The sequence below is a fragment of the Saccostrea cucullata genome, unplaced genomic scaffold (genome assembly GCF_032062105.1).
Source record: "Saccostrea cucullata isolate Sc308-1 unplaced genomic scaffold, CSIRO_AGI_Scuc_v1 ctg16162, whole genome shotgun sequence".
In the NCBI taxonomy this organism is placed as follows: domain Eukaryota; kingdom Metazoa; phylum Mollusca; class Bivalvia; order Ostreida; family Ostreidae; genus Saccostrea; species Saccostrea cuccullata.
Genome location: NW_026941394.1, coordinates 1 through 13,257, shown reverse-complemented (window position 1 = coordinate 13,257; position 13,257 = coordinate 1). Strand labels below are relative to the sequence as shown.

The window sequence follows — 13,257 nt, the reverse complement described above, 5'->3', positions numbered from 1 at the left end:
CTATTCACATAACCCCCTTTCCATTTTAACCAAACTTATTCCAAATAAGAATACTTAAGCTACTTTAATTTGTCTTTTACCTTCAATGTGTATTCATTCCTTATTTAACCCCACCCCCACCCACAAAAGTTATAGTGCCTAAATCTTGTTTTCAAAATAAAAAAATAATTCAACTTAAAATTCATATTCAAAGAGTTTGTATCTCAAACTTTTCAGATCTGTACGTCTTAAACAGAAAAAAAAAATCCACCTGCTTCCTTACCTGTAGATATCTACTCCTGTCTCATCTGCATAGCTGAACTTGAATGTGTAGGATTCAATCAAGGTCTACAAAAGAAAGTTAAATACATGTAGCATCACCAAATGATTGATCTTATAAGGTTGAATTAAATATTCCAAAAAAAAATTAATGCAGTCTTTCATGAATATTATCCCTCTTTCATCATATGAAACAATATGTAAAGAAGTAAATGTATTACATGTATTATTTTTCAACTGAATTTTTGCAATTTCATTGGTTCAAACATATGACACAACTATATTTTGGTGGACATGCACCTCTGGAAGGCGAGCACTTTTATCTAGTAATATAGATGACACCTAACCATTTTAATTTTTTTTTTTAAGAAATTATTTATTTCTATCCAAGTGATGGGAAAATAAATCATTTATATATAATAAGCTTGTTATTGACTCTTTACAGAAATATATAGATTTCTTCATATGATTGATCAATCATATATTTCTGTAAACAGTCAGCAACCTTCAAAGTAATATTATACAAGAGGCCCATGGGCCACATCGCTCACCTGAGAACTGTGGCTAGGAAAAAGTAGAAATTGGTTTATTATTGAAAAGTTTAAATCTTAAAGTAGTCCCATGACCAATCATGGCTTTGCTATTCTTGAGAAGATGGTTTTTACAGAATTTTCCTATATATATCTATGTAAAACTTTGGATAGCCATTTTGGCCCCGCCTTACCCCCGGGGGTTATAATTTGAACAAACTTGAATCTACACTACCTGAGAATGCTTCCATATAAACAAGATCAATTATAGCTTTGATTTTCTTGAGATGAAGATTTTAAAGAATTTTCCTATATAGTTCTATGTAAAACTTTAGTTGTCCATTTTGCCCCCCACCCCCACCCGGGGCATGATTTCAATAAAAATATGATCAATTATAGCTTTTCTATTTTGGAGAAGAAGATTTTTTGAAGAATTTTCCTATATATTTCTATGTAAAAGTGTGGTCGGCGATTTTGGCGCCGCCCTACCCCCGGGGGTCATGATTTGAACAAACATGAATCTACACAACCTGAGGATGCTTCCATATAAATATGATCAATTATGGCTTTACTATTCTTGAGAAGAAGATTTTAGAGAATTTTCCTATATATTTCTAAGTTAAACTTTGATTGGCCATTGTGGCCCCGCCCTACCCCCGGGGGTCATGATTTGAACAAACTTGAATCTACACTACCTGAGGATACTTCCATATAAATATGATCAATTATGACCTGTTCTTGAGAAGAAGATTTTTAAAGAATTTTCCTATATATATCTATGTAAAATTTTGGTTGGCCATTTTGGCCCCGCCCTACCCCCGGGGTCATGATTTGAACAAACTGGAATCTACACTACCTGAGGATGCTTCCATATAAGTTTCACCTTTCCTGGCACAGTGGTTCTTGAGAAGAAGATTTTTAAAGAATTTTCCTATATATTTCTATGTAAAACTTTGGTCGGCCATTGTGGCCCCGCCCTACCCCCAAGGGTCATGATTTGTAAAAAGTTGAATCTACACTACCTGAGGATGCTTCCATATAAGCTTCATCTTTCCTGGCACAGTGGTTCTTGAGAAGAAGATTTTTAAAGAATTTTCCTATATATTTCTATGTAAAATTTGGTCAGCCATTGTGGCCCCGCCCTCCCCCCGGGGGTCATGATTTGAACAAACTTGAATCTACACTACCTGAGGATGCTTCCATATAAGCTTCATCTTTCCTGGCACAGTGGTTCTTGAGAAGAAGATTTTAATAAAGAATTTTCATATATATTTCTCTGTAATACATTGGTAGGCCATTGTGGTCCCGCCCTACCCCCGGGGGTCATGATTTGTAAAAACTTGAATCTACACTACCTGAGGATGCTTCCATATAAGTTTCATCTTTCCTGGCACAGTGGTTCTTGAAAAGAAGATTTTTAAAACATGCCACCAAATTTTTATTGAGCCTTCGGCTCAGGTGAGCTAATAATAAAGAATGCTTAAATGAATATAAAGAAATATTACACAGGTTTATATATATGTGTAACAGGAAGGGAGAAAATGTATGGCTGGACTGGGAATCAAGCCCGAGATCCCTGCATCACTAGTCAGGTGCTCTACTGAAGGAGCTACCCAGGCCGATATCTACAGCCCAAATCATTACATTCCTCCCTCCTTAAATTGTCTTGACCCTTGAAGACACAACCTAACTTCTTATTATCCCCTGGCAGAACTTTCATCTGCAATTCAAGGGGTGGTCAACAGCACCAAATCTGTGACAGGAAGGGAGAAAATGTTTGGCTGGACCAGGAATCGAACCCACACCCCTGCATCTCTAGTCAGGTGCTTTACCAACTGAGCTACCCAGGCTGATATCCATGATCCAAACCATTACATACTGTAGACGTACTTTTTTCCACAAGGCTAATTCGCAATCTCAATTTCTGTTAATCCGCGGGTAAAAATTACCGGATTTTCTAAATTGTCACTCTATACCTTACTTTTATATTAAGTACGCTTGAACAAATTTCCGCGGAATATTTATGATCGCGCATAGCGTAAATGAATACCACGCGGAAAAAAGTACTTCTACAGTATATTATACAGAATACTTAAATAATCAACTTACCTCAGGGTTTTCTGGATCACGGTAGAGCTGAAATGTAGAACCATACTTATTTTTACAAATGATCACGAATTGTCGAATAACAAATAAACTTTTTTTTCTTTCAGAAACATTTCTTTTATTCAAAATAAAGATATGAGACTTTTGAGAAAACAACCCATGTTTCAAAATGCTATGTGAAGTACAATTTATATCCTTAAACTGAAGACTTGGTTGCAAAATAAAACCAATTATATCTGAATTTCAGCAATAAATTCTGAATTCTTTCAGCCCATTGATGACTTAATACTGGGTCCTAATTAACTGTCATCTGTAGCATCATTGTGAGCTAGGATACTGAAAACAGCTTATATTATGGTGTTTTTATACTTATATAGAGAGTGAGGGAGCTTTCAGGAATTCAGAAAATAAGTGATAATAATAGTTACATACCCCTAGGATAAGTATTCTAAGCTGAAATTTAAAAAATACATTATAACAAAAAAATCTTCCACATTCTGCTAATACATTGTATATATCAAAACTCTGTTATAAACAATCGCTGGGACCTCTGAAATTACTTCGCTATATCCGTAATTCGTTATATCCGTTTAAAAATTTGTTAAATTTATATAGCTGGGGATCCAAGATCACTTCGCTATATCCGTGAATTCGCAATATCCATGTTCGTACTAACGAGTTTTACTGTACTATTAAATTTAAATTAAAGACATTTTGTATGTAGTATAAATTTATTTCTGCTATGGTATGCAGTCACAAATTTTGAAATTTGTCCAAGCTTATGTAAAGCACATTTTAATCATACAATCACAATACACATGTAGTGTTCTGATACAACATTTCCATGTACTTACATATTTCTTGTCCAAGGCATCAAAGCATCCTTTCATATACTGTATGAATTTACACACTCCTGGACAAGCACTGTCATCTCTCAAAGTTTTCAAATGTAGGTCTATAGGATGAAAATTATAAATGCAGTCATTGGACTCTAATTGGAATGAAATTATAGGTATATGGCATTAAAAGCAATAAAATGCTTTCTTTGATTGTTAGTACAGGAATTTAAGTTCCAGTTGCAGAAAAAATACTTAATATACACAATTATATAATAATTAATAAGAATTAAAATTGTATTATTGATTTTAAATTTGTATTATTGTATAAAGACTTAAGTTTCTTTCATTGATGGGAGAGCCAGTACGTGCTAGAGAAATCTTACATGGTTTTAACAGCATTAAAGTAAAATTGTATGTGATATCCAGTGTTTTCCCTTTATTTCAAAGTTAAAGGGTTACAGATCATTTGCAACAGGCTACGGGCTGAGGTTTATGAACAAAATCTCTGTGGACCTTACAACAAATTTTTATTTCAAAGTGGCAATTCTGTCAATTGGAGCAATTTGGCAGTAGCCGGTTCTTAGGGAAAACACTGGATATCTGATAGAAAAATGATAAAGTATAAAAAACATTACACTGTTGTTCTTATTTTCCAATCCTTTCAAATGATGGTATCTAACCATAAATATCCATCTTAAATTAAAATTTGTACAGCATTTTATCAAATCTTGTAAGGAATTAATCTGTACCTTCAATTGAACGATCTCCAAATGCATGCTCTGGAAACAAGGCTCTTAGGTAAGCAATGTTTGAAACTGCCACAGCCAAAAGTTTCTTCACAAACAGTATGGACTTCTGTTCTGTCACAGTCTCATTTGGAAAAATCCCTGTCAACTAAAATCAAAATTAATCATGGTTACATATATACCTGTGAACAAGTGTAAACAATTTTGTTGAAATTATAATGATCAAAATGTCATTAAAGCTTAATAGCCAAAATTTGAAGTTTGAATTTAAAATAAAGTTATCTCAAACCTTATATCAAACTTTACAGACAAACACAACAGACAGAAAACATGATACTGTATACAGGGAAATATTCGCCCCTTTTTTTCGCCATTTTCGCCCCTCCCTCATTTGGGCAAATTTAAAACGGGGTGAATTCAAAGAATACAGTTTAACTTCTTAAACAAAACTAGGACTGGGCAAATTTAAAATGGAGCAAAATTGTTTGCAAGAGTGAAAGGGCGAAAATAAGATGGGGCGAAAATAACCCTGTATACAGTATTTCAAATTAAGCAGTTTTAAACAGTTCACATAATCAACATGATCAATTACACTTATAATTTCTGAGATTTTTAAACCATTTTCCTTGAATGCATGATGAATGGTCTGTTCTCTCAAGATCAATGCAACAGTACATTAAAAGGGAAACATTTACATTGCTGCATACATTACACATGTATATATTCAATGCCATTTCTTGAACATCTTACATCTTTAGTTTTCTCTCTTTGGCACTGTGTAGTTGCCATTTCTCCGAGGGTCTGAAATTAAAAAAAAAATTGTAATTTTAGCAACAGCTCAAGTTTTTGTACCTATAGTGTTTCTAAAAAATATTCAGGATTTGTTGTGAGCACTGTTTACATTCTTGATCGAATAGAATAATAAAATTGCGCTTTCAAATTCAAAACATGTCCCTGGTCAACTGTATTTCCGAGAAATCACTTAAGTTGGTAGATGTATGCTTTATATACAATTTTTTTTCTATGTATGCTTTGAGATATATACATTATGAATATTGCAGCCATTCCAATCAGCATAAAGAACAGATTACTGTGAGTGACTGTCTTGTATCTGCACTGGTTGTGACCTGTTTTTTGATGAAGTACATGTACGTAATAAAATGGCATAAAATGTACAAAAGGTGAATTCTGTGTACCTTTTCCAAGTCTATATTTTGTTAAGTTTGTTTTCATTTTTTCTCAAGTTTATAACAAAATTTATAGGCATTTTGTTTATCAAATGATTAACTTTAATTTTGTTCATAGAGTGCATTAAAATTACTCATCAATGCATTTTTTTTGTAAATGCACATGACTTTCCTACCCCTTCTTAACCATTCATCCTGGAGTAACTGTTCTGAATTCAATGGTTGATTTTTTTTGCAATATGTGCAAAAGGGCCTATTGGAATAAAAGTTTTGAATGTCTTCAGGCTATGATTTGAGACCAGCCAGTTATTTGATCAGTCTACGCGAAAGTTTAAAATTTTTACAGGACAAAATGTCTGGTAAAAATAAGATTTTTACCAGACCAAACAATTTCTTACCAGACCGACTTTTTTTACTTTAAATCCATACATCGTTATGATACTGAGATTGAGAGGTTGGGTGGGATGGGGTTAATTCTCACTGTGACATTTAACCTTAAATAAATTCAGAGTGAAATGGACAAGTTAACTATTATTTTATAATTTTCCTTTGTAAAAGGTATCTTCTTATACAATTGCATGCATTTTTTTCTTCATATTTGACTTATACACAAGACACTGTACACCCATTCTCAATTTAAGGGCTCAAATAATGTCGCCTCATTTTCATTTAGAAGACATACCACTGATGTAATTTTCAAATCAACATTATAAATAGTCATATAATAATGAATAAGAATTCATATAATTATCGATCTGAAAGGACATTAAAGGAGTTCCAAATCCAAATATATAATAGCGTATTTGAAATGTACGTTACTGTCGCCGAGGCAAATATTATGCTGAATCCCCTCTGTGTAATATGCAATTTTGATTCTCAAGTAAAAATTTTCTAATAAGTTAAACCTTGTATCAAATATATTTCTTTTTATAACAATAAATACATTTTCTTTGTGATAATAAATCATTTTTATTGTGCAGTGTCCCTGTCGCTTAATTCTATTCCAACCAATTTACAAGCAAAGACAAAGATTATACAACTGATAGTTCTTTTCTCCTTTATTTATTGATGGGCTATATTTGAAATTTCAAAGGATTATTTACTCATACTTAGATAATGTAACATGAAATTGAACAATTTGAGCAACTTTTATAACTATGTTTACGGAATAAAAGACATTTTCAATCGTAGAGATAAGAAAGAAATGTACGTTACCTATATCCTTCCATTAAGAATATATATTAAGTAGAAAATATGAGACGACTCTGAGTAAGCAACCCCTTGTACCCTGTAAACTGGCAAAGACGTTTTGCTTAACACAATTAAAAGTTATTTTTTACATGAAAAGTAGTCATTCGAAATGTACGTGACTGAAACGTACGTTACCATGAAATTCGAATTCAGCGAATCTCGCACGAATCTTCATGTATTCTCATACTTTCACACACTCGAATGTGTACACAAAGGAAAGTTTCAAAGGTTGGAGGTCGGCTAAATCCCAAAAATTAATGAAAAGAAACCTTTCTGCTGAGGAAAAAAATTATATTAAGGTCATTTATATGTGATATAATTTTGATACCTGATATGTATTTCTGAATACGAAACCTGTATGATGCATTTCTTATGATATGCAAGTTCAAATAATATCAATATATTGCGTGTGTAACGTACGCTTGTGGAAGAGAATTGATTTTTATATTTGAAATGTACGTTACGTATGGTAACGTACATTTTGCGTACTTCTAACTGACATTTTCTTTTAAGTTTAGTCAATGAATTGCGTTTATACGAGCGAAACAAAATTATCGTTACAATCCATTTAACAACTGACCACATAAAGCCATTGCACTCCATTCCTCGTAAATGTGGTAGACTTTTACCACGTGCTAGAAAGTTTATTTCTAAGCATCTTAATTCATCTTTGGCAACCTTTTTGCAGTTTGTTTACTTTTAATATGCGACTTTTCGTCAATATTCATTTAATTGTTGTTGATAATTTAAAACAAGGTATGCACAGGCTTATAATTGGTAAAAAAAAAAAAAAAAACAACAAAAAAAAAACACAAGACGGGCACGTACATTTCAAATACTGAAAGGTACACAATACTCAGTTTTGTTTGAATCATTGCATTTTGGGTTATATTTTTCCAGATCTGCTGAAAAGCACGTATGTTTGTGTTTTGACAAACGATGTTGCAGCATACTAATGAAATTGTTAACAAGACTGTGGATGGATATATTGGAATAGATTTTGATCATTTATGTTAAGTTTCAATGGCCAAACACGAACATTTGTTGGATCCTAGCAAAATATGTCTTACTCTTATTTGTTTTTGTCTGTACCCTTGCCCACAGGTAGAACTAACTAGGCAATGGTGTCAATTTCAGCGAAACAGCACAAAAGAATGGTTGAACTGAGGTGGAGGGGACTCCCCAATAATATGTGAAATGAACGTTACCGAAGTGACGTGACATTCATGTAGTTAATGACAAATAACCTCGTTTGTTACATTATGATTTCTTATATTACTGCGTTAAAACGCTTCATTGAAATGATTTTATGTCAATAATTGCTTTTTTTCAATATTTACTTACATATTATTACAAGTTTGAAATGTACATTACTCTTCATATTCTGAGGCAACCGTGTCTTTATAGTGGTGATTGTGACAAATAACACAATGTGACTACATACAGAATCTATTTTGGAATAAACTGACGCAAAACGATGAAATGTTCGATGAATTTTAAGCTTTTTATCAAACAGAAATAAATAATGAAATGTACGTTATATTTACGTAGTTTTCTAAATCGACATGGATATATGTTAAAAAGGACAGTAACTACAAAATAGAATTTTACTAAATGTACATGTTAAGTTCCAGTATCTATAGAAAATGACAAAATTCCAAACTGATCGCTCTAATCAAAACAGAGAGAAGAATTTAAAGCATACATTATAAAAAATTTCTATACATCTGGATCAAAAAGTAACCTTTGTTTTTTGAAAGGAAAAATCAAACGCATGTTCGTATGCCGAGAGAATATGTTGCTGACAGAGTTGGTAGGATGTGCTGGTGTTAAGATGAACTATTCCAGATAATTCCAATTGTGATTTTTAATGACTACTTTTTTTCTGTAGACCTTTTTGGACATTGCAGAAAGAGTAACGTACATTTCCAGCTACATTTCTGAATAAAATCATCCCCTACTTCAACGTCTTGTCATTATTTCATGTATTTAAATTTGATGAAAAAAAATCTTGTAACAAAATCTTCAGATACTTTCTTTCAAAGGTAATTGATAGAAAAATTGTTATCTTGAACTTTATTTTTTTTTAAATCAGATAGGCATTTGTGCTCTTATATTGAGAATGGGTGTGTAACAAAGATTTCGTTAAATTTAATATACACTTTCAATGCATATTTATTTTTCCTGAAACAATTCATTATGGTTACTCAAGTTCAATAATCATTTGAAAATAATTTCCCAACCAAATCTACATGTACGCATGTGCTATCTAAATATTTTCCAAACCAAATCTACGGATGAGTTATCAAAAGATCTCTAATCCTTGACAGAGGAAATTCGAATTAGAATAAAAACGATCATGACAGGGTTGAAATACATAAAATTACTCAGGTATTACTGCTAAATTGGTCAAATAAAGGATATTTGGGGGGAATTTGACCTCTTAATTTAGATTTATTTGGCCTTCTTTTTTTGGACATTTGGTCCTCACAGTATACTGAAATTTTTTACCGAGTCCGACCCGACCTAAATTTTAACGGTAAAAACCACGGTTGGTATTTCGCATAGACTGTTTGATACATGAGCTAGATAACCTAGCTAAACATGGTAATAATTCAGCATGCATGGTTAAAACTATTAAATCATACTATTTTAAATTAAGGCTTCAATGCATACATTTCACAATGAGTACTGGTAAGACTGAAAGGTTAACCACGATTCACCACAGTATTTTTTCTTGGTTTGATACAGGGTGCTACAATTTTCACTTCTGTCTTTAGGTTCGGTTCATCTTTCAGTCTGGATTGTTATTCAGATAGATTTAGCATAGGTAAAAACATGTTACTCTGCATAATTAAGTTCTAAAAACAGTAAACGTAAACATATGAGGACTGATAGTTTGAAAAATATCTACTGAATACTTTTGAGGACTGATAGTTCGAAAAATAATCTTAAAAGCCACATTCTAATCAACTTCCCTTGTCAATCAGCATGTAAAATGTTTTTGCTAAACGTAGCAAATGAAAACAAACACAAAATGTATCCCAATTGGAAAGAACCGTAATGTCTACTAAACAAAATTATAGGGAAATGTTTTTACTTAAATGCAAAGCATTTCATTCCAATTAAAGAGAAATCCATCGGCATGTGATAATGTAAATTGTTACTAGGCCTATATTTTGAGCCAACTTTTTTTGAAAATAGGAATCCATCTACCACAGTACAAATAGATCTACATGCCACAAGTTTGAGATGGGGGCCCCCCTATATCACACAAAAAACATGTGAAAACTGCTCTGAAATTCAACTATTTTGAACTGCTTGTTTATAATCAAACTTTTGACGTTTAGTGGAAAAGATTGCTGGATATGGAAAACATGTTTTTGAACATACATTTGATTTCATCAATATTTTTAAAGAAACTGAAAGAGCTCAGTATTTGACAGAAGAACTGTCTATCCTTATAAACACTTGCACCTTCGTATGTACTACTTCTTTAAGTCTGTAAAATCGGTTCTTTCTTTTCAGTTTCTTGTCAGCAGACGACCACAACGCAGTGTTGACCAACAAAATGTCACGTGATCCTCACTTTTAAGCGCTTTAGTGACGAAGATTTACCATGCGCATGCGTTGCTATCAACAACATAACCTCTTCCGGTTGCAACTGTTTTTTTTAAAAAAAATTTACGGAAGCTGTGATTTTCCTTTATCAAACATAAAGTGAGTATTTAAACGTTAATGTTTTGATTTTTATGATATATTGATCCGCAAATGGATTTTATCGCTTGTTTATACTTATGTAGAGTGGCAAAAAGTTTGAAAATCCATTGATCAGTGCTTGAATCTCACAAGATATTTGTTGCTGTTGATACCCGTGTCATTTCTCTTTTGCTGAATGTTGATTTGGTTAAGACATTTCTTGATTTATTTTTGCTTCAAGATTGTCATCTTACTTGTCTTCTTGAATGCACCCCTCTTTACAAAATCAATGTTTATTTGAAGTGTCCAAAACATTTTTTGAATGAAGCACAAAGGATTAATTTGCAAAATTTTGATTGAAGAACGAAAATGAATTAGTTTAAAATGGATTGATAAGTGATTATAATACAGACTGACTATTAAGCTTGTGTCCTTATCATGTTTATTATGACTTGTATCTCTTTCTCTTACCCAATAATTTAATTTTGCTTGTATTCTTGCCTCTCATTGGTTGATTTCCAAAAAAGGAACGCATAACATTTTGTATAACCTGGTTTGGTATGGGGACACACCCCCTTGACAACCAGCATAATCATCTGTATCCATCAATCCCCTCATTTCCAGTCCTTGGGATTCATGGAAAATTCCAGATTTAATGAATGTACCTTTAATTTCAAACAGTTACTCGATCTTACCTCATGTAAACAAGCATCATGGCTGCTAGATCTATGTATCAGTTTTTACCTCCCCTCGCTTCCCATCACTTCCGTTACTACGGTTGTATTATTGCGCGGTAAATTTGAACTCATAAAAACAACACAATTTTACATCCCCAGTTGAATAATTATTTCAAAATTAAATATAAGAAAGACTCTTTCTTGGCCAGATTATCGAGTATAATATGGTTTAGGTAAATTTACGCTTTTTTTTAATCCGCTTCGCGGATTATAAAGCGTAAACTTACCCAAACCATATTATACTCGATAATCTGGCCAAGAATTAGAGTCATTCCTTAATTAAGGGTGCGTCAGTAAATTTGGATACCTGACTATAGATAGGATGTATATTAAACTGTCTGAAAGTATATAATTATACATTTACCATTGATATCTTAATTTCAGACTTAATAATGCCTACCAATCCAGACGAGCCCTACTACTGCTCGCAGCAAATAAATATCCCACCATCATTACCGGATATTCTGAAACAATTCACAAAAGCGGCAATCCGCACTCAACCAAAAGATGTCTTGGCATGGTCTGCTGCGTAAGTTATTTCAGAATTAAAAATAAGTACTGTATTAAACACAAAGTCAAATCAAGCAAGTCTGATTTAAATACATACAAAAGTAATATTGATGTTGGAAGTCGATGAGGCAGATACTTCGCCAGTTTTGTAAAATATTGAAAGATATACTGTTACATGTAATTCCCTCTACTTCCCCTCTCAATTTTTTGTTGAATACTCTCATAGAAGTGTGCATATGGATACCTACTTGAAGAATAACATTATGAATGACGAGATATTTGTTTATATTTTATAGCTATTTTAAAGACATGGCAAAAGGAGAGACACCCCCTGTGAAAGAGAGACTTGAAATGCCTGTGGCCACACAGAAAACAGATACAGGTCTTACCCCAGGTCTTTTGAGGGTGCTAAATAAGCAGGTATGGAACAGTTCAGAAGGAAAATATATACAAAGTTAATACATCTACATGTAGTTATGATTTCATTTTCCTCAGTATTCGTGATATCCATGTATTAATATTGTTCTTGATTATTAATTTCTGAGCTTATTCCATGAAATTTCAATTGCATCTGTCAGATTCCTGAACATGTATTGTATCATTTTAATATGTTTGGCCTTATAATTCAAACATTAAATTGATGATTTATGTTAAAGTTAATCTTGAGCACAACAAATTAATGCATTTATTGACTAGCAAAATAAATTACTCCTTTTCCATTATTCCATCCCTCCTAATCATGATTTAATTCCAATTTGATGATATAGGTGGAACATTTTTTCGTAGACTCCAAGGTTGGCCATTTGTATTCATTTACCACATATGAAATGTTTTTTCTTCAAAAACTTATCACAGACATAATTTGCGAGTGTTCACAGATTGTTTTCACTGATAAATGCCTGTGTTTAACTCATGTCCTGAAACATTCTTGGAAACAATTGAGAGGACACAATCACACAATATGTCATTATTATAAATGAAACAAGTGTTTGAAAACTAACAATCACAGAATGACATATCAACAAAGGTGTTTATTATGGAATTGAACTCATGATTATTTTTTCAATGTACATATACTTAAGAATGATGTTATAAATCTGAAAGGAAAAAAAAAAACTTGTGAAACAACATAAATTTACAATATATTAAAATCTAAGCAATTTTCTTTCAAGTTGACAAAATTTACAGTCATATCATAGTATAAATAAACTAAATAGGATATGGTAATGTTTCTGTAAATATCAAATTTAACCAATTTTGTTGATATCTGCAGCTTGGTCCAAAGAAGACAGTATCATTAAGCTTAATCGAGGAGAAGTGGGCAGATTTAGCTCTCCCCAAAGAACAATTTGACGACCTGGTCAGGATAGGGAGTTTTGGGGGAGAGGTTGAAT

General features: G+C 32.5%; 2 protein-coding genes across 2 annotated transcripts; one reads left to right on the top strand and one right to left on the bottom strand.

The window, feature by feature from the left end:
• Positions 1 to 262: 262 nt before the first annotated feature.
• Positions 263 to 10,489, bottom strand: LOC134257750 (HORMA domain-containing protein 1-like; the record flags this gene model as incomplete). Its single annotated transcript, XM_062740344.1, has 7 exons — positions 10,395 to 10,489; positions 5,230 to 5,280; positions 4,483 to 4,627; positions 3,749 to 3,849; positions 3,327 to 3,347; positions 2,898 to 2,924; positions 263 to 327 (listed from the first exon to the last, which is right to left on the bottom strand). Coding segments are annotated over exons 2-7 (398 nt in total), but the record flags the coding sequence as incomplete, so codon positions are not given.
• A 98-nt stretch (positions 10,490 to 10,587) lies between these two features.
• LOC134257749 (ropporin-1-like protein) lies at positions 10,588 to 13,253 on the top strand (the record flags this gene model as incomplete). Its single annotated transcript, XM_062740342.1, has 4 exons — positions 10,588 to 10,637; positions 11,738 to 11,882; positions 12,160 to 12,283; positions 13,137 to 13,253. Coding segments are annotated over exons 2-4 (378 nt in total), but the record flags the coding sequence as incomplete, so codon positions are not given.
• Between the last annotated feature and the right edge of the window lie 4 nt (positions 13,254 to 13,257).